The following is a 27,065-nucleotide window of genomic DNA, read 5'->3' as shown; positions in this document are numbered from 1 at the left end:
TTTATAATCATTAATTATGAAGGGAAAAAAAAATGTGGTTTGCTTTTTTTTTTTTCTTTTTCTTTTCTGTAGGCAAACGCCTAATTACAAAGCTGCACATTACAGGCATAATGATGTGGAATAAATACAAGAAATCTGGTAAAATATTAAACACAAACAGGTTACATGGGAACAAACTGTACAACCACAAAGCATAAATCAACAATTTATCGTTATAAACAATGTATGTTCAGCTGTAAAATAGTACGTGGAATTGCATGTACTCTTTGGGGGCATGTATTCCAAAAGCCAAGCTAATTCCTGAGGTGGTATTATTAACTTACACAATTGGTCAACACTTCAGATCATCTTGTGCTATTAAACAGTCCCAATGTATTTCCATAAAATGGAATTCATAGCATTCGGAAGGCAGCAAACGAGTGATATTTTATACCATGATACTCAAGTGAAATAACTGCAGTTCTCCATTATGGTGCTACATTTGTTAATGGGCCACGGGAGCAAGCACTATCATTTGCAGACAAAACATCACGCCTGGATTCTGTTCCCCCACAGCTCTGAGCCAGCCCAAGGCAAAACAAAGGTTTTAAACTGTAAGTGCCAACACTGTAAACATGTTCGTATCTTTCAACTCAACACTGTCCAACAGCAAGGTAAGAGCCAAAGATAAGCAGGAACAGTCTTGTGTGGAACTAAAGCCAATTCATCCATCGACTCTGGGTTCAGATCATGAACAACCTTTAAATAAAAATGGTCATGCTACAGTTGTGAAAACTACATTTGTGCATTTGACTCAGGACACAAATTTTTTCTTTCTTTTTTTTTTTTTTTCTAAAAACGCATGATAGAGGTAAGACTTATAAAAACCACCAAAAATGTAAATGATAGGGAAGAACTTCTCCAACTCAAAGCATCAAACATACATTTCTGTGCAGAAATCTAGACAACTATACAAGATCTGAATTTAAGCAGTCATCTTTTTATTATACAACCCTATGAACATAAAATGAACAGAATGCTCTATATACTTACCTGTACATGTGAACATAACTTCTTTAGCTAGTTATTTAATATAGGTCATACTGGATTTAACTTTACAATTCTGAATAACTATGTATAACCTTATTGCAATAAGGGCAATTTCTACATGGGAGTTTCACAGGCCAATCACGTTAGGCGTAACCAGTACATTCAAAGTGTAGATCGTGTATGAATCTTCCCTGATCCCAAAAAATTCAATTTCTCTTTACAGCTTAAGCTCGTTTGCTATCTTGGATGCAATGTTCTTAAATGCAATAGAAGTTCCAGATATTCTCTTGAAACGAACTCCATTGAGTGACAATCGCGGCAGTTTGCAGACTTCCATCTCCCACTGAACAAGGCTATCTTGTCGTGCATCACCGTGAACACAGAAGAGCAAAAACCTCTCTTTTTGTTCATAATCACAGTTATTAGCGTCTAACACCTTGCGAATCTCTCTCATCATATCGTTTGGGTCCATAGAACTAGTGGTCTTCATACTCCACGTGAACCGCAAGGAACGTGGCTTCGAATCTTTGCTATCCTCCTTCTCTCTGTCTTTCGGCTCTCCAGAAACGCTCCTGGAAGAAGCGGCATACAGAACAGTCAGGAGCGAAAGCAGCACAACCGAGAGAGAGAAGAGAAACACGGTTTTGAACAAGGGTTTCTAAACTGTGGCTGACACGCCATGTTAGTCGTGTGCAAGCTGAAGCGTTACACCGTTACTGTCTGAACACTCGTGCATCCATGTGCAGCACGGCACTGCACTGGGAGCTGATACCACAGCTGGTGCAGCTGCCACGATGGCATACAAGCAAACCCAGTTTGGAAACCCCTGTTCTAAAACCTTCTGATGACAACACACGTAATGGTAACTGCAGACACATGTTAACTCCATACTGCTCCAAAGGAGGTGGGAGCTATGTAAAAGCATGACTGAAGTTCTGCTGATTTCATGATCTGCAGCATGCCATACACCAACAAAACTGAAGTTGAGGGACACAATCCTGAAGCGTAAACCATACTGTAAAAGCAGCAGAGAAATAACCCCATCCTGCAATTCATTCAGTTTATTTCCCCTCTACTTCTCTACCTTTTCTCTTCCCTCCTCCCCCCCCCCCCTTTTTTTTTCCTCCATCTATTTTTGACCTCTCTCTGTGCAGAGACCTTATAATGATATGCTCTATTTCAACTGATGAAGCAGAATTTTGTGCTTCATTACAAGCACGTCTTGTTGGTAGATTACTAAACCACTCAGCCAACATTGAGAAACAGCACTGATTATTTTAGAGACATTCCAGAGCCAACAATTTCTGTTCTCGTCCCAGGTCTGTACGATACCTGATGCCTCCTCCATCCACCACTGGTTGAAAGTGATGGGGGAAAGGTGCTTTTCTCACTTTAATACCCTGTAATTTATTGCTACTCAGAGAGAAGCCAAAACAAACAGTTACATTTAACATTCTTTGTCATCTCCCAAGAACCACATCAATACTACAGGATAGAGCGTGACAGGGCTAACATCTAAAACAACTTTTAGCCCAAAAAAGACAATGTAGGATGACAAAAAGTAGAGGAAGCTGGAGAATGAAAGCAAGAGCTGAAAGCAACTTCACACTTAATTTCATTTGAATGTTTAATGACTTTTCCTTCACCATGTCGAATTCTAGCTGTGATAGACTCTAATGAAGGTAAAAAGTGCTGCGTACGAAACACTGTATCCAGCTAAGAAATTGATTTTTTAATTTAATTTTATTTATTTTTAAGATAAGGGTCCACTGACTCGTTTTGAAAACTAAAAACTTTCTGTAGTTGACCAGCTTAGAATGCAAACTGCAAAGCCTGTCCTTCAGACAGCATAAAAAGAAAAAAAGTTATGCACTACGCTAAGCACACCGAAAATGCAGAATTAAATGCTGGAAGATGGCAAAAGAGCAGATATGCTGGAAAATGAGCATGTGAAGGAATGCTTTACTACTAATACACCATCTACAGATTTGTACATGGCAGCTGCCATACAAAGTCAGCACTTAGCAGTCACCACCCTTTTTGTCTGAATGTCACTTATTTTTTTTCTCTGTGCAAAGTGGCATTCATTCAGCAGGCACAGTAGGGTGTTTACTTCTGGCAAACAGTAGTTCCAGTAATTAACACAGTATGCAAACTACTGTAAAAATTTAGTGTACAGATCTATACGCACAGACACACAAAGTACGTTACATTTTCCACTGAAACCAAAAGTAAACACCGTGAAATATTTAGAAGCCAAAGCATGATTTTAGATGTCTAAATGACTGGTTTACTCCTATCAGGACGTAATTATTGAAAGGAATAGAGGTTTGTAAGTACTTTACAAAAAAGCAAGAACGATGGGTAAAGGACCTCACCATAGCCCCCTCCCCCCCAAATCCACAACATTTTTTAAAATGCAGATTACTTAAGCACTATTCTATTTTACATCCTGATTTAAAGTCTTTAAGAAATCACTTAAACCATGATGCAGAAGACCTAGGAGCGAAGTATTAATAGTGGCTCCTCACCTTGAGGTGTCAGTTCTGCCACTGGCTTCGCCTTCACTTGGATCCCTCAAAACAAAGTTAAGGTTGAGATTCAATGATAAAGGTGAAAAATAAAAGTTAAGAAAAACCTACATCTAGTACAATGTTAAATAGCTACTGAAGAGAAAAAAAATCAGTGTAATAACGTCAAGTCTAGTATTGTTTAATAGTATTTCTTCACATCTGTGATTTTTATTTCCATTTATGACACCTTGCCTTCTTTCAGCTCTGAGATGTAATTATTACTTTTTTATTTTTTAATCTCATGTTAAAATGAACACGTTGCTCTCAGCCTAGTGCAGACAGAGCGGATTCCCCATGTAATTCCAGCAAGCACGGAACAGCAGTGGTCAGTTGAGGTGGGCTGGGGAGCTCAGCTTGGCACCCCTGTGGGCCAGGGCTTCCTGTGCTGACAGCACTTTGGTGCATGCATGCCCACCCTTAGAGGACTCGTCATTAAGGACAAGACGCGCCTAAGAATCTGCATGGCCACGTGTTTGGAGCCCAGTTCAGAAAGGTTCCTTCAACATCCGCTCAACTTTGAGCATGTCAGCTGTTACACTGACTTCAGTAAGGCTGTTGGTGAGCTGGAAGTTGACTGGATTTTTTTTTTCTCCACTTTGTTAAATTAGAATTGAACTTCATTAAGGAGACATTCTGTAGTCTGAAGCAGCTGGCAGATACATTCACAGACCATATGAGCCACCTAGTTTATACTGCTGCAGTGCAAACATTTAAAGGACACAATTTTAATTAACTGATTCAAGTAATATCTTCAAAACAAATACTTTAGGAACCACTATCAGAGAAGTATCATTTGTTATAAAACACTGATAGAAAATACTTTGATATCCTACACATAAAACATTCTCATTATGCATTTATTTTTATATACTTACCAAAAAAGACATTTGCCAAAAGTTAAAAAAAATATATATAATAATCTTTTGTGATACCTTCTGATCAAAGTATGCTTTAAATCATTATTTCCTCAACAGTACAGAAGTTAAAGGCATGCAACTTACATGATGCCAACTGAAAGAACTGGAAAAAACAAGCCCAACTATGTAATCCCAGCCATTGTAAGTCTCAAACCCAAAATTTAAAAACAAAGTACTCTGAGGTCTTCACTACAAGCAAATGTATTTCTCATTTTCATTTTTCACAGTATAAAACAATAGCAAATTATATTAAAAGTGCTATAGAAAAATGTTTGTTTCAAAAGACAACACAGTTTACAACATGTTAATTCTAACCATGTGTTTTACAACAGTATTACTGTAGCTTAACATAACAGATACATTAAACCTTCCATGTCTCTCTTTAAAATGAGGAAATTCCAGGTACTATTCCTCATAACAAAACCCTGAGCTACAACAAAAGCCAGCCTGTGCTCAAGAAACTGACCAGTTACTTAGCAGAAAATACCTTTCTTTCTGTGTAGTGCTGGACATACTGATAATGGGGAATCTTTCATTTTCAGGTTTCTGAAACAGGAAAATGATTCACGCACTATTTCTTTCCCTCCCCTCCTCAATTGTCACAGACACACACTGACACACTTTCTGCAGACCAGCTGAAGTCACTTTTACAAGGAACACCTTTGCATTCCAGGCTTTCACTGTTCCTTTGTAATATCACCTTCAGTAATTCATTGTCTTGTACTTCTGAATGTGCAACTACTGGCTTAAACTAACTCTGAATTTATCCTTCTTCTATGTACAAACGGTAGAATTCAGTACATAACAGTATGAATCTGCAAAGAAAACAATAGTTTCCAAAATGAAATTCTACTGTGAAGTTGACAGTAGTGTAGTAACAACACCTTCATAAATAGACTAATGCCTGTTAAACAGAGGAAAAACTGGAAAGTCTCTTTTTGAGAAAGCTACTGTGACCGCTGTGTAAACAGTCACATGAAAATGGAGCATTTGAAAATCTTCCCCAGCAGCTTTCCTCACAGCAATATTGCTGTTAGCATCACCACAGGGGCGAATGCAGTTCCAGGAAACTGCTGCACGTGTCCATTCTCTTCTTTCAGAATCCTGAACTTAGTTTCAAAGGCTTCTCATTACACTGTAACAGCATGACATGAGGGGCTGCATAACACTGAAATATTACTATTTCCAGACATGTGACTTCTCCCCACTTCTAAACTTCTCGTTTGTTCACAGAAGTTGAATTCCCTGAAATAATCTGTAAGCACTGATTCCATCTAAGCACAGTAATACAATTGTGAATACAGTCCTTGCAGCAAACTACACCCAGACTTGGTACTTAATCATGAAGTATTGTTAATAATAAATAATGACTCATTTAAGCCACCATTTAAGCTCATTTCATTTTAACTTAGAATAGCACCTTTATCTTTCAGCTATAAAGCATGAACAAGAAAACTGAGCAGCATTCTCTTGCTCTTTCACAATAAAGGAACAGGAGAATAGCTGGTCAAACAGGAACGTTACAGTATACACAAGTAAAACAAGGCAGGTTCTGAAAGGAACACATAAAACAGCATTCTAACTGAATTTACATACATTGCAGGCTGTTGAACTGGAAATTCTCCATGACTTTGCAATTACAGCCCTAGCTACAGGCTGGGCACTTTTCTTAGAAATTGAGGTACTAACCTGCGAACAAACTTGGAAGTTATCTTGCTTATTATACCAGTTGATGTCCCTCTTCTAGCATGTGCAAAAGCACCGGTTTCATGTGATGGTGAGGCAGGTGGTCCATTGTAAGTGGCATTACGCCGCTCCCTTAGCTGCTCACCATGGAAAGTGCTTCGACTTGAACTCCCCCGAGGAAAGCGGGTTCGGTCTGGAGTGGTAGTGCTAATACTATGAGCAGACGGGGAAGCAGCAGGCACTCTTTGAGTTGCACTGCTGGGAAAACAGAAGCATAAATAAAGAGAAAGACTGTGCTAAAAACCCTCCTTCATGACAACCATTTCTCAATGATAGGAAAAATCTCCACTCAATTTTTCTTTTTTTTTTTTTAAACTTGAATCTGCTACTGATTGAGTTTCAATGATTCATGCTTGGAAACAAATCAAGAGAGATTTTCAGCGTAGAACCAACTACCTCAGGTATTAAGAGCAGTTTAAAAAGAAAATATACACAAATAATAGGACAAAGGAGAGAGAGAAAAGCCTTAGAGAGATATGAAAGTTTTTCCCAGCCCTCTTCCTGAAAGAAAAAAAGCATTAATCAAAACCTTCAACATATAAGTATTCCAAGAGCTTAAGTATTTCTGAAATAGCCAGATGTCACAAATATATAAAGTTATTTAGGCAATTTATAGTGGGAACAGCTACCTTATGGTGCCTTCAGACAGAAAGAAACTTAGTAATCTCCAAAACATATCAGTATTTCACATGAACTTACGGCAGCCTGTGTTGTATGGCCCTGTCTAAATTAGTTACACTTAGATCTAGCAGTTTTGCAGAAGCTTCCAGAGGGAGGCAGTCAAGGAACTTCTTTAACTTTACATAAAGGCATCGTGAATGATATCAGTTTTTAAGTCACCTCTAAACACCCATATTGCTTGAGTGAGCTACTGCTTCAGAACAGAATGTAACGTGACAGTTTAAAATTGAGTACAAACATATCAAAGTACACGAACTTCAGAACATCATTTCTAAAGCATTAAAGAAATAATACGCAATCTATTACCTTGGTCGGTAACCTTCAGTGCCATCTCTGATGGTTGGCAGTGTGACTTTTATAGGGTGACCAGAGGCAGACATAGACTTCTGATGTCGAGGCCGTGTTGACACAGCAGAAGCTACTGCAGAACCTGCAGAAGATGTGCTACTTGCAGACATTTCTGTTAGGCTTTTGTCATGGCAGCAAGGCAGGAGGGACAGAGAAATGAAAAGGAAAAAAGAAAGTTAGTGTAAAACCCTGCGAAACGGAATGCAGCAAGTCACATTTTCTTCTGGAATGTAGCAAGCACTGTTTAAATAATCAGAAGACAGAGTGATGAGGCTGCCTCCTGCTGCTGAAGTAAAGGATATGTAATTGAGGGTAAGTCTTTAACAGTGAACACTCTTCAGTTAGAATTCAAACACCTAAACTGAGAACATTTTTTTCTTTTTTTAACTGCTGCCACATTGTTACCTAGCCCTTTAAAAACACATTCACTCCAAGCTGTACTTCTCCTTCAGACTTCTGTGTAGTGCATTAAAGGCAAGTCAGCTTCAAGAGAAAGCCCAACTTACAGAAGAGGTCAATTCAGAGCGCTCAGTCAGCAGCCTGAAAGCAACTCTGAATTATTCCCACCCTTCATCACTTAACTGCCAAAAAGTTGTCAAACTTGAATTTTCTGTAAGTGTTTAAAACATCCCTGGGAGAGGAAAAATTCCCTTTGATTCTTGCACCATTAAACAGAGGCGTTACAGCTATGTGGAACAATTAAAGACAACAGAAAATAGGTGGCCTCACGTCTGTAGTTCTCTGGCTTTAACTTCTATTGTGGTAACACCTCAAAAAGCCATGCACATGAGGAACTGCTTGCATCTTATTGTGCAGCTACTACACTTATCAAGCAAGTTTGTACTTGTTTCTGAAAAATATCTTTGATACTTTAAAGAATGCCAACACACCATAAAACACTTCTGACAATGACAGCACTGCAATTTGAAAGATCTTCTGGTGATCAGTACCTGGAGCTGCCATGCTGGGTGTTTCCCAATAGGTGAAATCCCTACAGACCAAACTCATGACAACCAAAACCCCCCAAATCTACCTCTAAGTAAGAACTGAAAGTGAAATAAAACATAGGAAGCTATAAAAGTTCACGCAGGAGATGCGGACAGCATTTAAACACCTGGTCATGACCCCAGTAAGAAGGAAACTTCTTGCCCTGTGGCTGCAGAGTCCCTGAGGCACGGGAAGGCTCCTCCCAGGCCTCACAGAGCAGCACCACAGCAGCTCCGAACAGAACAGGCTGCTCTGCTTCAAGCAAACTATTTGCCTTCTGCATCAGCTCTCTCTCAAGCCAATGCTAGACTGATGCAGCTCCTTCCACCCGTACTTTTTATTTCTGCTTCAACTAAGTAGCAAAAAAGGCAAGGTAGTAGAAGTAATAGTATGTCATGAATTTTTAAAAACAATGTCAGGTAACTTAGGCCAAAATACAGCTTTGCCTCCATAAGGATAAGCAAAATTACATTAATTATGTACTAGCAACAGCAGTCCCAAAGTGAAATAATATCTGTAGCAAAGTAAAGATTTCAGAATCTGACTAATGTGGTGATGGCACGAGATGTTCAGCTACACCAAACACAAACTGAACTGCAACATTCTTCTTCGTTCTTCATGAAGAACCGAGCACGGTTATTGCACTCATGAAAAGAAGAGGAATCAAGACTTGGCTGTTTTGCAATCCTACAGAAATAATTAAAGAAGAACTATAAAATGAAGAACTTCAGAAGAGTCACTTCTCATTAAAGTGGTGTTGGAGTTTACATCTATTAAAGCGAAAGTTAATATTTGTGAGATTAGGATATATTTGAATACAGATTGTAACTCTACATCTAAACAAGGTTTGCTTTGTTGTTTTTTTTAAAGATGGTTTAAACCGTTGTTTCAACATATGTTAAGGTGTACACAAAAATTTAGAAAGGTCTTTTGGAAAATCCCATCCAATAATTAGAAATCAGTTAATTAGCTTTACGGCTTTTTAAGCAATTCCTTCTTTAAGCAATTTAAATAACAGCAAGTGGTGTCAACTTCCTCATGTTTCACAGCTTGTCATCTTAATGCAGATCAACAGCCCTTTATTTTCTATTTTTCAGCCAGATACAAGGGGTAAATAATGCTGTAATACCAAACATAAACAAAATCTGTGTTTTTTAACAAGTCATTGTTGAAGCATTAAATATGTTAGTATTTGACAAAGCACACTGAATAACTGCGATCAGCATCCTGCATACAGATATAAATTGGTTATAAACACTATCAGAATATTACTTGGACCAAACAGAGACACCAAAAAGCACTAACAAGTCTGAATTTTTAAATATTTGAGTAATTATGAAGGGATTTGAAAGATGATCCAGAAGAAGAGGAAAAGGCAGATCTACAACTTTGTATTTCATCATAAATATTGAAGCTGCGTCGGATGAGAAGATAAAAACACACAGTAAAACTTTACTTCTCACACCATGCTTCATAACTGTATTGATTGTCTCATAACCCACTTCTGTGCCTCCAGTCTGTGTACCCAAATTAACACACAAGAGGGAATACCTGTTGTCCTTCCCATTCTGTATTGCAGAATAGCGATCTGAAGAACGTTCACAAACATAAGTGTTCCTTCTTGTCATTCCACTTCCAGAAAATACATTGTTCTAGAAGAAAAATTAAAGTATTTCATTTAATTTCAGTCTTATCTTCTATGTTTTATGTTGTACAAAAAGCAAACCTGGGAAATCAAAACAGAATTTCCACCATTCTAAATGCCTTAATGAACTTAATACGCTAACACAAATCAGTTACATCACTAGCTACTTTTATCCCCCTCAATACTTCATCCACCGTCTCTTTACTGTACCATTCAATGTTCATTAAGAGAAAACAGAGAAAATTAACTTTGCTGATACCTGTTTTACTAAATATTACTACCCAATTTCTATATAACGCACTGCTGAATTATTTGACTTTGGGATCAAGAGCTGAAACAGCAAACTGGAACCTTCCCAAGAACACCTACATCTGACTGGCTTAAAGGTCCTTGCACAGAATAAGTTGCTAACTAGGGCTCTGGCTTGAAGCTTGCCTCCCTAATCAAAAGGGTTTTAAAGAAAAAAAATGAAAATACTGTCAATCTCTGTCAGTCAAACCTGAGGTTATGATGGAGAACAGAGAATAGTTTGACCGTGAGAATTTATAGTGAGATGGCAGAAGTGTCCTGTAGCCATGATGGGACCTTATCTCTGTTACTAATTTTAGTTCAAACACATTTCATTAAATACCTACAAACATTCTCATTCTCCTCCTGCCATGCACAAAATTGTATAGTGAAAGTTTCCTCAATTTCATATGCACTAAGCTCAGCTCTGCAAGACCTACTGTGTTTACGCTCTCCTTATTTACAGCTTTTCTGCTTTAGTATCTCTCTGCAGAAACTACTGAATAAATGTTTCAAACCAGTTTTGTAAGGAAGATTAACAACAGTAAATATTTTTTGAAATTAAACTCTCAGAAGTTAGACTAATATGACTGAAGATGTTAAATGTGCCACAGTGTAAGAAGGACATAAGGTTTGGATTTGGGGATTTTGGGTGGTGCTGTGTGCAGCCAAAGGCTGGACTCAGTGATCCTTATGGGTCCCTTCCAACTTGGGATATTCTGAGATATCAACAAGTACACACAAGGGAACAGAAGGGTTATTCCCCCTCACCTCATCCCATTTCTCAAGTCAAAAATAGAGCAGCTTCAGAAAGATAAACAGACAGAGAAACAGATGGAGAGACATTTCATGAGGGATATTACAAAATAACATTCAGATGAATTCTCTGATTCAGGAAGACCTTTGACTTCTCTGTAGATAACACAAGCATTAGAAACCAGGGAAAGCATGAAAAACCAAGGACAGAGCACTCTGTATTGGCTCTGATCTCACATTCTTTCCTTAAGTGTCCAATATTTGCCTTGACAAACCCTCAGTTCGCCCCAGTGCAGATATTCTCATGCTTACTACTTCTACATTAGTGTTAGAAAATGAAGTTAGGGAGGAAAGGGAGAGGTTTATTTTAAAAGACATTCATTGCAGCCTATTTCTGTTTGCCAGAAGAATGTGTCAGAAAAGGTATTAGTAGCATGTTTAGTAACTATTATGTCTATAATAATGTTAAGAGAAAAACAAATTTAACAAACCAAAAGCACACACACTCACACTGGGAACTGTAGTTGATTTCTTTCTTTCTGGACCCACAAGTGGACTCGCAGCCATCTCTCCTTTGGATCCCACTGTTGTGCTGCTCAGTTTGCGTGACACATCTTTGTCCCAGTCTTCTTTCTGTTCACTTTCCACACTGTTTGCCTGAGCCCTTTTTGTGTATGACACAGTAGGAGGAATTGATGGACCAACTGTCAAATAAAAACATTATTAGCAATACCTAAAAATAATCTCTTGGTCAAAACAAGGTTGGTTTTTGTTTGTTTGTTTGTTTTTCCTGACTCATGGGGATTACATTTGGACTTTCTGAAGAACTACAACTGCAATCTCAGCACACATATCAAAGTATTAAACTGAGCTCTGACATTCTAAGCTCTTCTTAAACATGCTCTCCTTATTAACAGTGTGCAATTGAGAACTGTACACTGAGATTCACATATAGGTAGGAAGTAGGAATAGTATAATTCTCATTTGAACCAGTGCATTTTCTGCAATATTATTAAAAAAAGCTAGAGGAAACATCAAAAACATCAAATTTTGACTTTTTGTACTTTTTGATGCATATATTTTCCCGAATCTAGCTTGAAAAGTATTTTTCCCTCAAAAATGCTAAGGGTATTCTTTACAAGCACATTTATACGTGGAAAATAATAATCACTGGGGGGGGGAAAGAATTGTTGAAGAGCTTTCAGGCAAATCCTTAATCAACAGGATTTTATGTTGCCTTGAAGTAAAGTCACATCAGCTAATGATGTTTCACAATATTGATGACTTTTTTTTTTAAATGCCACACTACCATATGGGGAGAATGGTAGTGCAAAAAATGAATTAGAACAACGTAAGATTAGACAGAGAGGAAGGCAAAACAATTTTTAAATGATTCTAGTAATTTGATAGCTCTTTATGAGGAAGAAAGCTTTCATTCAATACTTTACATGTACTTTCATTTCTGATGTGACTAGTTGCACCCGAAAATGTTTCCTGAACACCTGGCAAAATTGTTAGCTCTGAGAAAAATTTCCAGTTTGGTCCTAACTCCAAATGCACTGCTAAATGTAATGGTTTACGTTTATTCAGATCAATATTTTGCCTCTACTTCCTAACAGGAAACATCCTCAAGCTCTCATTTACTGAGTCAACCAAGTAGCAAGACAAAAATTAAACGCGTAACTCGCGTTGCCCCAGATTTACCACAGGAACGTTCATACAGATAGAAGCACCACAGTGGAGCGTGACGAGATACACAACAAATGCACAGAGTGGTGGACCGGCCAGGTTCACAAAACACTGCCCATTCAGACTTAAATTGTGTATGTTACTTTACTTGTTGGAATGTCATCCCCACCATGATCGCTGAACCGCCGTTGTTTCTGATTGGTAGATATACTCCGTTGGACCTTCAAGTGAGCAGGAGACTGCACAGAGCTGTTGTTGAGGTCGCTGCTAGGACGAGATCTTTGACCCAAGTTGCTGCTGGATAGGGAGTCGCCTCCTTCAAACTACAAGAAACACAAAGCATAAACAGAATCCAACATTTCTGCTTCTTTTACGGCACAAGAAAGTGAAGAGTTCCAAAGAAAGGCACTATCCTTTATATTTAAAATTACCTTCACAGTTCAGTTTTCAAGAAAGTTTTTCATCACTTAATTTTGTATGTTTTAGAAACTCGTACTAAAGCTGAAGAGTTACAGAATGCTTAAAATGAAATTAGAATAATCTTGACAGGTGCCAAATCTGCGTTAAACATAAACCAAAGAATTTCTCCTCTTGCATTTTTTTTTTTTAATTTAAAAGAAAACTTATAACATGAAAACAGAGGGGGAAGTATTACTGATTCAAGGACTCTTTATAGGATTTGAAGTGTCTTTATAAGGTATGGAATTCTGCTACTAGTTTCGTGGTACCTAATCAGTGTAAGTTGTTAAGAGCAGTGGAAAAAGAAATCTCTTTTAAGCAGCTTGAGTCAAAATTGTTTTAGGTAGATTCTTCCTATGTTCTGCCATCAGAAGGAAATTCTGGTTCAGAAATTTTATGGGAAAGCACACTCATACAGAGCTACACTATCTCAGAAATGAGGGAAGGCCAAAGAAGCACCAGGAAAGAAAGAGTCCTTCTAAAAAGAAAGCCTCTGTTCACAGCTCTTTTTCTAGAAAATTCCTGCATCCCAGGAGATCTACAGATCCAATGAGTTCTAAAACAGCCAAATTACTTCCTATCACAGACTTATTAATGGCTGTGATGAAGTGATTATAGAATAAAATATATAATAACAGCATATGAGTCAGAAAGGATGAATATATTTCTGAGAAATAAAGGATGTCACAGCTTAGAAAAACAATTCATTTAGTCAAATTCTTATACAGTTCAGATTTAAACTGAAAAGATATATCACAGGACAGAAATATGACTTGGCATCTAAAGTCATTCCACTTCAGATTAACAGCTAGCTTTCTTAGTTGCATATATATATATATATATATATATATATATATTCATTCATATATTCATATATTCATATATATATATTCATTCATATATATATATATAGGAATGAATATCAAGACACTACACTTAGTCTATTTCTTCATGTGGGAACTAACAAGATACCCAAGAATATATGAGAAGAATGGGAGACACATTCCTGAAGTTACCAATTCCAAATTACTATTTTGATTTATTAATTGAATTTTTCATAAAACATTGAAGATCAGAATATTCAAATCAACCAGACCTAAAGGCCAATATAGAAGATGTACATTAGGTATCACTTACTTCAGGTGGCTTTCTACCTAGAAGCAAGTAAGTAGCCATGACTTCATCGTACTTTTGGTTTACTAAAGATTCGTGGATTTCTTCTCTTGAAAAACCCATTGTTACCATAATGTCTAGAAATAAAGAGAAAGAGAAATCAGATAGAATGTATATCCTTGCTTTCACTGTTGGTTTTTTTTCATCTTGAAAACTCACAATGTAATTCAACAAATTCAACACTGCAAACAGAAGCTATGATTGCTACAGTGCCAACACAGTGCATTCTCTGACCACAGCTGATAAAGAAAACACTACTAGCATAACAAAGTCCCTTTCCTTTTGCCTTTTGAATTCTGCAATCTGATTTGTTCTTTACTGTGGATGTAGATTCATGTCATCTCTGTCACAGCAGCAGTTATGAGGAAAGCACTGTAATGAAATTTCTCATTTAAATAAGAAAACATTTCACTTGTATGATAAGTATCTTAAATGCTGTTAAAGAGTTTTGTCTGACTTACAAGATAGAATTGCCTATGAATGTAATACACAGCATTTTCCTAGAAGCCTTACCTATTCTCTTGGTGTCATTAAAGTCTGGTTCAGGCTCGGTATATGGCTTCAATTCTTCCTCTTCATGGCCAACATTCATCCACCGATCCTTCATAATTTGCTAGGAAAAGAAATCAATATTTACATACTTGATTAAATCTGTGCCAGCTGATTTGAGTAATAAAACAACTTGAAATCCAAGATAACTGGACCATTGCCATCTCTCTCCTACCTTTCCCCAACTCGTATCTTCTTACCGTATCTTCTGTTACCTTTCACATTCTTTTTTTTCCTCATTAATTAATTACCCGTGCTGTTTATTTACCCTCTGCAATACAAGAAACCAGCTGAACCATCAGAAAAACTACTGGGATGCACTTCCAACAAACACAAGTCTTCCATTTTGTACTTTTCACTTCCATCAGCCTGATCTTCTTGGGCTGAAGGATAGACACACGCCCTAATCTTAGTTACAGTTCCTGGATGCTACTACAAAACAGACTGTACCACAATAAATAACTCCTTCAAATAATAACAAAGTAGGAAACTAAGGAATAATACAGAAGTGTGTCTATACTTCCCAGAATAATTCAAGACCCTGATCCAAACTGTCATTTTCTTCCTATGCATCTTCCCACTGCAATGGAACTAAAGACGCCACAGTTCAGCTGGAGGGAAAAATGCCTCTTAACTCTGTCCATGCCACACAGGCATTAACTTTAAAAACTTCTCCTGCATTCTTTGAAAATAATTTCCTTCTGCTGTGGCTTGGACCCCTTGTATGCCTGCAGCATCGATCAGCTGGAACACCTAACTGCACTGCAATTTCTCCTTAAGGACATATTCATCATCTTTTTATAAAGCAGCTAAAACCAGCTTTTCTCCCACAGCTTGAGGCACACATGCCTCTTCTGGGGACAATACTAATATTGCTTGCTAGATTGACAGAATTGTGAAACAAGTGCCAATAAGTCTAGTTTCCCACAGACTCCAAATATGCCTTGCAAACATCAAATTAAGTTATCTCTAGCATAGAGCAAAAGACTCAATTTTCCATTAATATTACCAAATTCTTTCTATGCAGTGCTGCTGCCAAATTAAAGACACAAATAGTTGTATCCTTACAAGTGCAATACAAAACTTCATACTGGAACCTATTAACAATTTGCTGACAGTAAGACTTAAAGATTTATTCAAAGTTCTGCCACATAATTGATTTTATGGCTTTTGTGGGTGGCTGGGGTGGGGGGAAGAATTGTCAGCATCTCTATACTGCATTTCTGGCACACAAATCAAGAGCTTACTTAGTGATAGATCTTGGTTATTTATTTGTAGCCTTGTAATAACATGATCGACTCTCAAAGGAGTATTGTACAACACCTGCATTTTTTAAATTACCATTATAATACATTGCTAATTAAATATTTTACTAAACAGAGGATCAGACAGTCTGTTACTGTATGACTCTTAAAACAGGTTCTTACAAGCATTCTGAAATGACACAAATAATCTTATTCAAGGATCAATATTACATCTGTGAAAGTCAGCTGATTACAGAACAGCAGCCTTGGTCAGGGTTATTTAAAGATCTGATTATCATCAACCCAAACTGTATTTCAACCAAATAAAAATTATTGAAGTTTCCACTGAATTTCAAGGCTATGTAATACAAATCTTGCCTGACTCAAGGTCTGTTTTTTTCTCAAAATGATGTACTTTATTACTGCTTGTAAACACAGCCCTCTTTCGTGGGAATTTCAGTTTTGCTTTGCAAAGAGCTTAAGGATGGTGGTGGAGCAGGGGATTTCTTGAAAACCTGACAGAGTTCCACATATCTTCCAATACTGCATTCTTTTTCCACCTCTTCCCGGAAGGTTTATAGTTTTACAAAAATGTTCTCTTGCTTCTCAAGTGTTTTCTCTCTGCTGCAACCAAGAAGTCAGCTACACACATCTGAATAGAAGTTTACTTGATTCTTACCAGAGTAAGAGTGGTAAAGCTAACATATGCAGCTCTGATGCTGTGTCAGCCTCAGCTCTGCTGTGAATTCACCAGTGAGCAGTAAAGTACTTCTCCAATATCCAACCTATTGGATGGTCTGGGAAAAGCATGCATGGGAACCATAGTGCATGTATGGCTAGGGTTGATCAAGTAGCTGCAAGACAGCACAAGGAAAAACCCTCTCCCCCAGGACAACATTATCCTTCTGCCTTTCAAAAGCTTCTACTAAATATGTACTTCCAATTCTAGTTACGTATTTTTAGAAGTGCTCACACAAATTTAACAGCTATTTATTTCCAGAGCCCAACTACTAAATACATACTCCAAATGTAATTTTAGGAACACCCACTTAAAATAAGTTTGTACTGCCTCTCCCCCTTCGTCAGTGTCCTGACTACTGCCCATACCATCACTGTTTTAGTACTGACTCAAAACACCCCTGTCCCATGTAATATTTATTTCCATACAACCTGACTACTATGCAGCTCCCTGTGAGGCTGCTATGCAACACCTCTCTCCAAGACAAAAAGGAATTTTAAAAGAACTGGAAAATGCCACAATATTTGAATGAAAATGAAAGTACATCTGAAGAGAAACTGCAACTGCTGAAAATCCAGAGAAAAGTAAGATAAAATGGGAATGTATTTCCTAAAACTGAAACACTGCATTGTGAGGAAAGACGAGCAATCTTCCAACGTCTTGTGTGGTGGTTAAGCTCTTATCACAGTGTCTTCCAGATGAGAATGGATACAACACAATTAATTAGTGAACATCCAAATAGAAGTCATCACTCACTGCTCTCTTCTGTACAGATTATATTCAAGTTAAAACTACTCGTATTAAATCACAAAACAGAATCAGCTTGAAAGAAGCTGCATGCAGACACAGCTCAGCAAATGCATGCTTCCTTGCACAGGTAGCACCCATAACCAGGGGGCAGAAGTCACATCAACACAAATATAAAGCTGCTTAAATGGGATTTCATCTCTGGAATTCTATCCACTGCTGCACAACTATGCACAGAAAGATAAAGCAAAGGTCACTGGCGATTAACTCATGCAAATACTATTTTCAAAGCATGTATTTATCTTCTGTTCTACTTTCATCTCTACAGTAAGCAGGTGTTACTTTCAAAAACACTTATGGTATTGCTTGCTGCTGTTATTCCTTTTTTTTTTTCCCTGAAGAATTCCTCAAAGATGAAGATATTTATGATCTTGTCCAGCTTTCACCATGTTTTGAATCTATTATCTGATCCAAACAAGTGGGAGCATTTTGCACATTGAAATGTTCTTAAATGACAGTCTTCAGTAGTTGCAATTCACTAACATCTTCTACTCAAGCTGCTTTGTTTCTGGGATGTTTCCCAGGGTTTTGTTTTGGGGAGTGGGGTGGGTTGTTTATTTGTTTTCAATAAGACTTTTGGTCCCCCTAAAACAGGAGATACCTATCATGGAAATTAAAAGAAGGCTTAAGCAATGACTATATTTTGCTTGTTCTTAATCTAAATTAACCATAGAATCATACAATAGCGTGGGTTGGAAGAGACCTCAAGGATCATCAACCTTCAACCGCCCTGCTGCAAGCAGGGCTGCCAATCTCCATATCTCATAGCAGACCACAGGCTGTCCAGGGCCCCATCCAACCCGGACTTGAACACTTCTAGGGACGAAGCATCCACAACCTCTCTGGGCAGCCTGTGCCAGCACCACACCACTCTCTTGGTAAAGAACTTTCCCAGTATCCAACCTAAATCTTCCCTCCTTCAACTTAAAACCATTTCCCCTTGTTCTGCCATTATCTACCTTTGTAAAGAGTTGACTCCCCTGCCTGTAGGCTCCCTTTAGGTACCGGAAAGCTGCAATGCGGTAACCCCACAGCCTTCTCTTCTCCAGGCTAAGCAAGCCCAGCTCCCTCAGCTGAGATAATACTTATCATTTATTTATTTTAAAGGAAAAAGGTATAATTACTTACTTCCAAGCTGCCTCGTTTTATTGGATTCAGTACTAGTAGCTTCTTAAGTAGATTTTCACAGTCTGTGGACATATAGAACGGAATACGATACTTCCCCCTCAGTACTCGCTCCCTCAATTCCTTTAAAATAAATTTTTAAAAGATGAACCTACAAATGACACAGAAAACTTAAAGAAGAAAAGCCTAGATTTCATATTAAAAGCCTACCTTTAGATTCTGACCATCAAATGGCAACGATCCGCTTACTAGTGTGTACAATATCACTCCAAGACTCCACACATCCACTTCAGGACCATCGTATTTCTTTCCTTGGAAAAGTTCAGGAGCAGCATAAGGTGGGCTTCCACAAAACGTGTCCAGTTTATTACCAACTGTAAATTCATTACTAAACCCAAAGTCTGCAATTTTAATGTTCATATCTGAATCAAGTAGAAGGTTTTCTGCCTAAGAGAAAAATAAAAGAAGGACAAGCTAGGTAGAAGACCAATATAGCACAGCATTTAACACATCATTTAACAAATGAAAAATTCTTTCATCTTCTGCATCTTTCTTGCATTAAGAAAGGAACTAATCCCCCTTAATGTATTACTAAGATTGAAAATTGACTGTATTTAGTTAGGAACCCAAAGAATCAGTGACAGTATTTTATACCTTAACATCATAGGTAGGGCAAAAGATAAAAAGAATATGGTTAGGGAAATTTTCATATGCTACTGGAAAAGAATAAAGTGCGTTTCCTAAAACAAGGATGCTATGCATTGTGTGCAGGAGAACCGCAGTGTTTACTCATCTGTGTCCAGGCTCCTGATGGACACATCATCAGCACTACTTCCCAGAAACTAATAAGTGCAGGAATCTCTTTTTTTAACAGGTCAGGCATTTGCCAAAGTGCGATGTTCTCTTAATTGCCAAATGTCAGCTTTATAGCTAACACTGAATTCTCTCATCAGATGCTGTGCTCAGTTGAGTCCTCTTTGAAACAGATTAATAACTGTTCTTTCCTTCCACTTGGAGAAGGAAACAAACAATCAGAAAAACCAGCACCACGCATCTCTTGGCTTAGGATCACTGAACTTGTTTACTTTGCTAACAGCAGTAAATATGTGTTCTCTCCTTCCTCCTCCCCCTCATTGGCTTTACTCTTAATAATTTCATCTCATTCAATGACTAGGAAAGGAGTCTACCAATATATCAAACCAATAGCTGGGGGACAGAATTTAGCCTTTGTCAGGAACAAAATATAGCCCATTTTCACTAACTTATTTTCCTGGAAAATATTTTATTTTCCCAATTCATGACCTGTAATCTCAGCTGGTTCCAGCTGATGTGCCTGCAGACACACTCTGAAATATTTTCCAGATTTGACAGCCTTCTACATTACTGCACAAAGACTTCATTTTCCTTGTGGTGAAAACATTACTGTCAGTGCAGCTGCTCAGCGATTACAATAGTCCTCCTAGTTCAACAGTACACAGCTACCCTAAGACTCTGCACTTTTAGGTTTCTTATTCAGACAAAACCACTAAAAAACAACAGCCCACCTATTCTCTTTCTCCTCCTCTCCCCCCCCTCCACACACACACACACACTTTTAATATGCCAAATAACAAGACTATAATCTTTTTGGCTAGATATTCAGATCAAAAAGCACTAACAGTCACTGGAAGAGTATGATAAGACTTGTGCATCATATTGTGAGCACAAAGCTGGATTCAGTTATAACCCTTTCTACTCAAGCTTCTTAGTTTCACAGAAGCAAATCAATGGGAGACAGTTTAAGTAGCAGTGGGCCTTACACTGTCCCCCTTTTTCCAGAATACACTGGACTCACTTGCACTTTACATGCCTCTTCCTACTTGAGTCAGAAGTAACTCATATATCATAGCTCACCCTTATTCCTCTTAAAAAAATACAAAAGCTCATCAAATCCCCACTGTAATACTAGACCTCTGTTTTAAGGTGCTAATGAAGTGAATTGGTCAGCCATGCCCGTAACTTGGAGAAAACTATCAGAAGCAGATGTGAACACAGACAACTTTACAAATTGTCTCTTCCTCCTTTTTCTCACTTAAAACTTTGTGTGGAGCTGGAGAGATGACAGACAATGGTTGGAAAGGAGAGAGGAAGTGAGAACACTTCCTCATAACCATACATTTAGTCCTTTTCGCTCTAGGTTATGCATTTTCCATTGGCTAAGCTGACTGGCTCTCAATCACACTTCATGCTGAACATTTCAAATGAGCCTAGCGTAACTCTATGTAAGAGAGAACAGAGAGAGGAAAGTAAACTAATGCATGATTTTGGAGTCTTTCTATCTTGAAACAAGGAAAAAGAACAGCAGCAGAGCACTTACAACAGGTGTTTAAAGGAATACCATGCAAATGCCACAGAGCAGTTTTCCATAGTCTTCTGAGTTACATGAAGAATCAAAAACTCATTAAGGTTGGAAAAGATCCCTAAAATCATCATGTCCAGCTGTCAACCCATGTTCATTAACTACATCCACATGTTTCTTGAACACCTCTGGGGATGATGACTCTACTGCCTGGGCAGCCTGTGCCAGTGCCTTACCACTCTAAGAATTTTTTCCTAATATCCAACCCGAACCTCCCCTTGGCACAATTTAAGGCCACTACCTCTTGTTCTACCTCTGTTACCCAAAAGAAGCCGACCCCCACCTTGCCACTGTCTCCTTTCAGACAGTTGCATAGAGCAGTAGTGTCTCTCCTGAGCCTCCTTTTCTCCAAAATGAACAATCCCAGTTTCACCAGCCATCCCCCATAAGACTTGTGCTTCAGACCTTTCATCAATTTCACTGCCCTTTTCTGGGCACGCTTCAGGGCCAAAGAAGTGTATGCATGCTAAGCAGCTAAGAAGGGAATTAAGGGTCGAGGCTGCAAAGGGCTCTAGGAGAAAGAGCAAGATGCAGGACGCTAAATAAATACAGCAAGAGTCAATTATGTAGCTGTGCAGATCAAGCAAGTGCAAGGTAAGGGTAAGGAGACAGACAGCTATCTCTTCTCTCCCACTCTCAGCCTCATGTACTTAAAAGGAGACCAATGAAGGGAGCTCTTCAGTTGAGCCAACAGGCACTGCAGATACAGCCTTCTAGAAAGCCCGTAACAGTGGCAGGAGCAAGCTGCTCCAGGGTGCTTGACAAAACATTAGAAGTGCCAAACCACCACATAAGAAGGAAAAGAATTTATTGTATTTATTTTTAAATCAAGATTTTGTACGTTTTTTCCTTCCATTCTGACTTAAGAGCACTGGCCACACAGTAGCACCTCCAGCATCCAACAACAACAGTGCTGGGCAAGAAGGACTCAGCAGTAAAGGATGGGTTGTCTGGTACCGTACATATGCCAGTAGCTGGCATATCAACAATTATTAGGGAACAGGTTTGTAAGAAAGAGGTTGAAGGCAGAATGCTGGAATTATTCAAATTAATCTTTTCACAGATATTTAGATACACTAACAAAAAAGAACCTACAGCAGTGTTTTCTCTGTAAACACAGACATGAAAGCAAGAGTACAAGCCAGTTTTTGGGTGAAGATCTTGTGTCCAAGTTCTATGATATCTAAACTTGGCATGAAGACAACTTCAGACTAAAGGCTTAGGCTGTGCATGCAACTGCAGAATTCTTTAACAGGGCCTGGTATTTGTGTACAGGAAAAAAAGCACCAGAAAGCATTTAAAAAAAAAAAAAAGGAAATTGGAATAATTTATGTTTATCGTCAATGTATTTTTTGGCCTGAATTGAAGTATAAACCAGAAATTCATATGGATTAAAAATATTACTTTTTTTTTTAATGAATCACTAAGAAGTGAATATTTTCTATATCCTGAAATACATACATTTTTTAACTGAAAGTAGTTTAATTAAGTGGTGTTGACTGCTGCCATTGAACTTTTGCAGCTTCAGTAAGTAGATATCCGTATGCCAGCAGGTATAATTCTTCAGAGAGCACATCTTTCTCTCAGAGCCAAAACTGAGATGAAAGTAGCACACATTCTGTTCTTGTCTTACCCCTGTTCCAACAAGCAAGTTACACTGTTTCTGTGCTTCAGAAAATCAAGAATAAAACACAAAGAGATAGTTCCCATACCCATCTGTTCAGAGTCTACAGCAAGGATAAATTTATATAATGAAATTAAGTCTACATTGTCAATCATTACAATGAAGAATGAATAACAGTTTACCTTAAGATCACGATGAACTATGCACTTCTGATGACAGTACTGCACTGCAGATACAATCTGAAACACCAAGACAATCAGAGAAATATTTTAGCCTAAATTCAATATAAATTTTTGCATATTATTTAGTAATTTTAGCTCCTGATATGATTCAGCAAAAAAAAAAAAAAAAAAAAGTTAATACATAAAGCTGTCCTTTTAGAAAACATTCATGTACGTTTCATAAAATCTCAAATACCAAAACTCATCTTATTAAAAAGCGTAATACAAACTCCTCATGCAGGTAACAGATGTGGAGAAGCATCTGTTTTAAATACTGATTGCACAATAGCTATAAAGAGAAATCATAATTTTTTTGAAAAATCAGTAGCTGAATGTTCCACTTCAGATTTTATCATCTGAAATACCAGTAGCATACCTGCACATTTCATCATCAACAGAACAGTTCATTACACATTGTCATATGTACCTTTTTCATTTGCATAACAAAAAGACAAAGTGAAAAGAAGTTAAAAAGTTAAAAGAAGTTTCTTTACATGTTAAGCATACACTTTAACTCCAAATTTTGCTCATCAATCTATCAAAGCTTTTCACAAAAAACAGTGCAAGAAAAAATTAGGATGAATAGGTTTGTAAATAAGATATAAAATCCTTTTACATAATGTCCCTTGTAGAAAACGATGTGACAAGATACAGCAAGAGATATGCAATAATATCTACATCTCTAGATAGAATGTCTGTTAAACTCCAAAGTAAAGTATTCATGAAAGGATGAAAACCTCAAGCGAGTCACAATAAAAAATGTGGCCCTTAGGAACATCCACTAAAAAGAATCTAAAGCAGCCTATTACTATTTTTAGATGGTACGTAGGAAGCAGATATTTCTTCCACAGCATTTTTTTCGACTCCAGCTTTAATAAACATTACCACAACTATGAACTTTCTCTTTTTTAAAGCAAAAAAAAAACCTATGCACACACTCAAGTCTATTTGAAAATACCATAGACTCAAAAGATTGAATGTTAGTTTCATACCTGCCTGAATTTTGCACGAGCTTCTTTTTCTTTCATTCTTCCATGTGCAACTAAGTAGTCAAACACTTCTCCTAAACATAAATACGAGAAAACATCAGTCCTATCAACCACAGTTATATTTTTGACTGTAAAGCACAATCAGGCAAAGGTTGAAAACAAACCCTCCCCTTTTCAGAGCAGAGAGAAATAGAAGCAGACAGGAAAAATTGCATTTCACCGCTTGCATTCATTTACTTTTCTAGACATGTAACAGTCAACAAATACAAACATTAAAAACCTTTGTACTAAGACTTCCTCAGTTATCCAGCACAAATCTAAAAAACACTATGAGACAGAACAAAATGACTTGTGATCTTAAAAAACTTGTGTTGTATATAAAATATGCTGGGAATCAGAGGACTTCTTCTATGTCAGATCTGTTCTGCACATCTCTAGATACTTCACTCAGGAGTGCGTGCACTACTTCTTTTCTTTCTTCCCAGTTGTTCTCTAAGATACAGTCGCTCAAATTCTGTCCAGACCTTGATCTTTGCACTGTGTGACAAACAGCCCTTCCTAACTGGCCTTGTGCTGGGTTCCCTTCCCACGTTCAAACAGTTTCGTTCAGTTGATAAGCAGCTTCCCATGCCATGCACTCACTGTCCATTATGCTCTTTATGATCTGCTGGTCCCACTTTTTCTTATTCACATCCCCTGGACCTGCCCCTCCAAGTGTTTAGCACACATTTTCAAGGTAGAATGAGGACTGGTGCTTGCTTAAATATGGTAGATACTGAGTCAAGTTTTCACCCTGAATTGGCACGAGGTTTTCAGCAGTAAACCTTAGATCAGTAACTACCCTTAAGCACAAATCTAATAGGTTACTTTACAGAGCATCATGCAAGCAAGAAAGAGTATGACCTGGGACTCCTACTAGGATGGTTCTGAAGAGTGGACTGGAATAACCCATTAAGCATAAAATCCTTAAGTTGTTCCAAGGCACGCAAGCGGCATCGCTTTCTGCATTTCAGTTCATCCTTAAAGCAGAATTAAGAATTCACTTACCCCCGCTGGCATATTCCATTACCAAATACAATGTCTTTTCAGTTTCAATGACTTCAAATAATTTCACTGGAAGAAAAATGAATAAGAGATTGCAGTGGGGAACAAAAGCACAATGCAAACAAACAAAAAAAACCCAACCAAATCCTTATTCACGAAGTGAGTATTATTTATTGCCAATGAGAACATTACACTGCAAGGAAATAGTATCTCCTTCAGGTTAGCACTCTTTTGAGGGTGGGGGAGAATGCAAAATTACTTTCAGGGTTGATAATAAAGCACATTAATTCAGTTTCCTCAGAAGTTTATGCATACTATACAAACAGGTTCATGCTAGAATTAGTGTTTAATTTGACAGACTTCCTTCCCTGTTTCACCAGTAAATTGTTCTCTGTTAGAAAACTGACACGCTGACCAACTAAAAACTGAATAGCTACCAGAACTGTTAAGTCTGACAGACTTCCCTCAGATACCAACAGCCATTACACATTTAAGACAAACACATCACCACCACAGCTCCTCCCTCTCCCCTCCCCCCCCAAAAAAACAAAAACAAAAACCAGCAGAAGCTCAGAATGTTGGAAAAGCAACAAACGATTCAAGGGATGAAAAGGGAGTGCCTAGCATGTAGTAACTTGTATGCCTTGTCCATACCTTGTATGCAACAAGCCCTCTGGCCGATTCAGGAACATTAAGTGTCTCTGGAACAAGACTGTCCAGCCCTCCTCAGCCAGAAGAATTGTCATCACAAAGTAGGGCCCTGAAGCTGTGGGGTAGGTGAAAGAACTAAAGCAGAAAGGGAAAATTACATGCTTGGCAAGTCTAATTTTCTGGAAATATCAGGTGGCAGGAGTCTTTCCTAGACTGAAACAATGGAGTTTTGCTCATTTCACCTAAGAAACTAAAAATTTCAGTGTAAAGAGGGAAATTTGGTCCCTTGGCTGACCAGAGTGCTCAGTGTTGATGTTTTTCAGGACTATACATTTTACCTCCTCATGTCAATAATCTTGTTTCAAGCAGGGTCAATAAAGTGAGACAGAAATGTATTTGCTCAATGCCTACTGTCCTGTTATCTCAGAAGTTTAAGGAACAAAAGCTTAACAGTGAAGAACATTTAGAATAAAACCCAGAGAGTAAACAGTATAATAAAAAGAAAGTAGTTTGCAGAAATGGAGGACTCCTACCAATATTGGGATGATTCAGTATCTTCATTATTCGTACTTCTCGAAACAACTGTTGGGAAGTAAGAACACATTCTTAGAGTATGTTACTTAAGATAGTATACATCAAAAATAGCCCAGTGAACTCCAGTGCATGAAACCCACACCTTGAATATTATTCAATGTAATAATCACCAATTTAACAGTGAAGAGCATAAATTACGACCAGCCATTTACAAAAAAAGGCACCCATTTTCAAGCTTTATACGAACACAAAACAAACTAATTTTATAGCTCCTTCTGCAATACCAACTTTTAGGGTTTCCTCTGACCAAAAAGAATGGAATATTTTCATAGAAAATATTCATAGAATGGCCTAGGTTGAAAAGGACCTCAAAGCTCATCAAGTTTCAACCCCCTGCTATGTGCAGGGTCACCAGTCACCACACCAGGCTGCCCAGGGCCACATCCAGCCTGGCCTTGAATGCCTCCAGGGATGGGGCATCCACAATCTCTCTAAGCAAACACAAGCAGTTGTTATCCCTCTGTGAGCTGACTGCTTTGATTGCTTGCAAGCTCTGTTAACTATCTTGAACTGCCTCTAAGTAAGAGGGCACATGTAAGGTGTACTATCACAAAACAAAACAAAACAAACAAAAAAATCTTAAGACAGTGTTAAAACAGAATCAGAGACCAGGAATCCTGACATTCCAGACTTCATGCTCCACAGAGGTGAAGTGTAAAAGTTCCCTTTTCTCACAGATGGGTCACTGATCACAATGTCCTTTCTCCTTCCCATTAAGGCTGGAAGGTTTATTACTGAAGTCTGCTTGATGATCCTGAGTCAAGTAATCAAAAACAAACTTGCACCTAA

General features: G+C 38.0%; 1 protein-coding gene across 9 annotated transcripts in view; it reads right to left on the bottom strand.

The window, feature by feature from the left end:
• The window catches only part of MARK1 (microtubule affinity regulating kinase 1), a 54,531-nt gene continuing 27,466 nt past the window's right edge, over positions 1–27,065 (bottom strand). For 3 of the 9 annotated variants that reach the window (XM_048937912.1, XM_048937917.1, XM_048937918.1), the window contains exons 4-18: positions 26,216–26,264; positions 25,035–25,100; positions 23,991–24,061; positions 22,960–23,016; positions 18,966–19,202; positions 18,759–18,878; positions 14,805–14,904; positions 14,256–14,368; positions 12,808–12,982; positions 11,481–11,674; positions 9,833–9,933; positions 7,253–7,414; positions 6,209–6,463; positions 3,561–3,605; positions 1–1,601 (exon numbers count right to left, since the gene is read on the bottom strand). In XM_048937912.1, coding sequence (XP_048793869.1) covers positions 1,247–1,601; positions 3,561–3,605; positions 6,209–6,463; positions 7,253–7,414; positions 9,833–9,933; positions 11,481–11,674; positions 12,808–12,982; positions 14,256–14,368; positions 14,805–14,904; positions 18,759–18,878; positions 18,966–19,202; positions 22,960–23,016; positions 23,991–24,061; positions 25,035–25,100; positions 26,216–26,264 — 2,100 coding nt within the window. In that variant the 3' untranslated portion in view covers positions 1–1,246. Of the gene's footprint in view, positions 1,602–3,560; positions 3,606–6,208; positions 6,464–7,252; positions 7,415–9,832; positions 9,934–11,480; positions 11,675–12,807; positions 12,983–14,255; positions 14,369–14,804; positions 14,905–18,758; positions 18,879–18,965; positions 19,203–22,959; positions 23,017–23,990; positions 24,062–25,034; positions 25,101–25,685; positions 26,188–26,215; positions 26,265–27,065 lie in introns of those variants that run through there. The other 6 variants (XM_048937913.1, XM_048937914.1, XM_048937915.1 and 3 more) reach the window with 6 other exon arrangements.

Source organism: Lagopus muta, chromosome 2, assembly GCF_023343835.1.
Source record: "Lagopus muta isolate bLagMut1 chromosome 2, bLagMut1 primary, whole genome shotgun sequence".
Classification (NCBI taxonomy): domain Eukaryota; kingdom Metazoa; phylum Chordata; class Aves; order Galliformes; family Phasianidae; genus Lagopus; species Lagopus muta.
The sequence above is the reverse complement of the archived record's forward strand: the minus strand, read 5'-3'. Positions and strand labels throughout refer to the sequence as shown.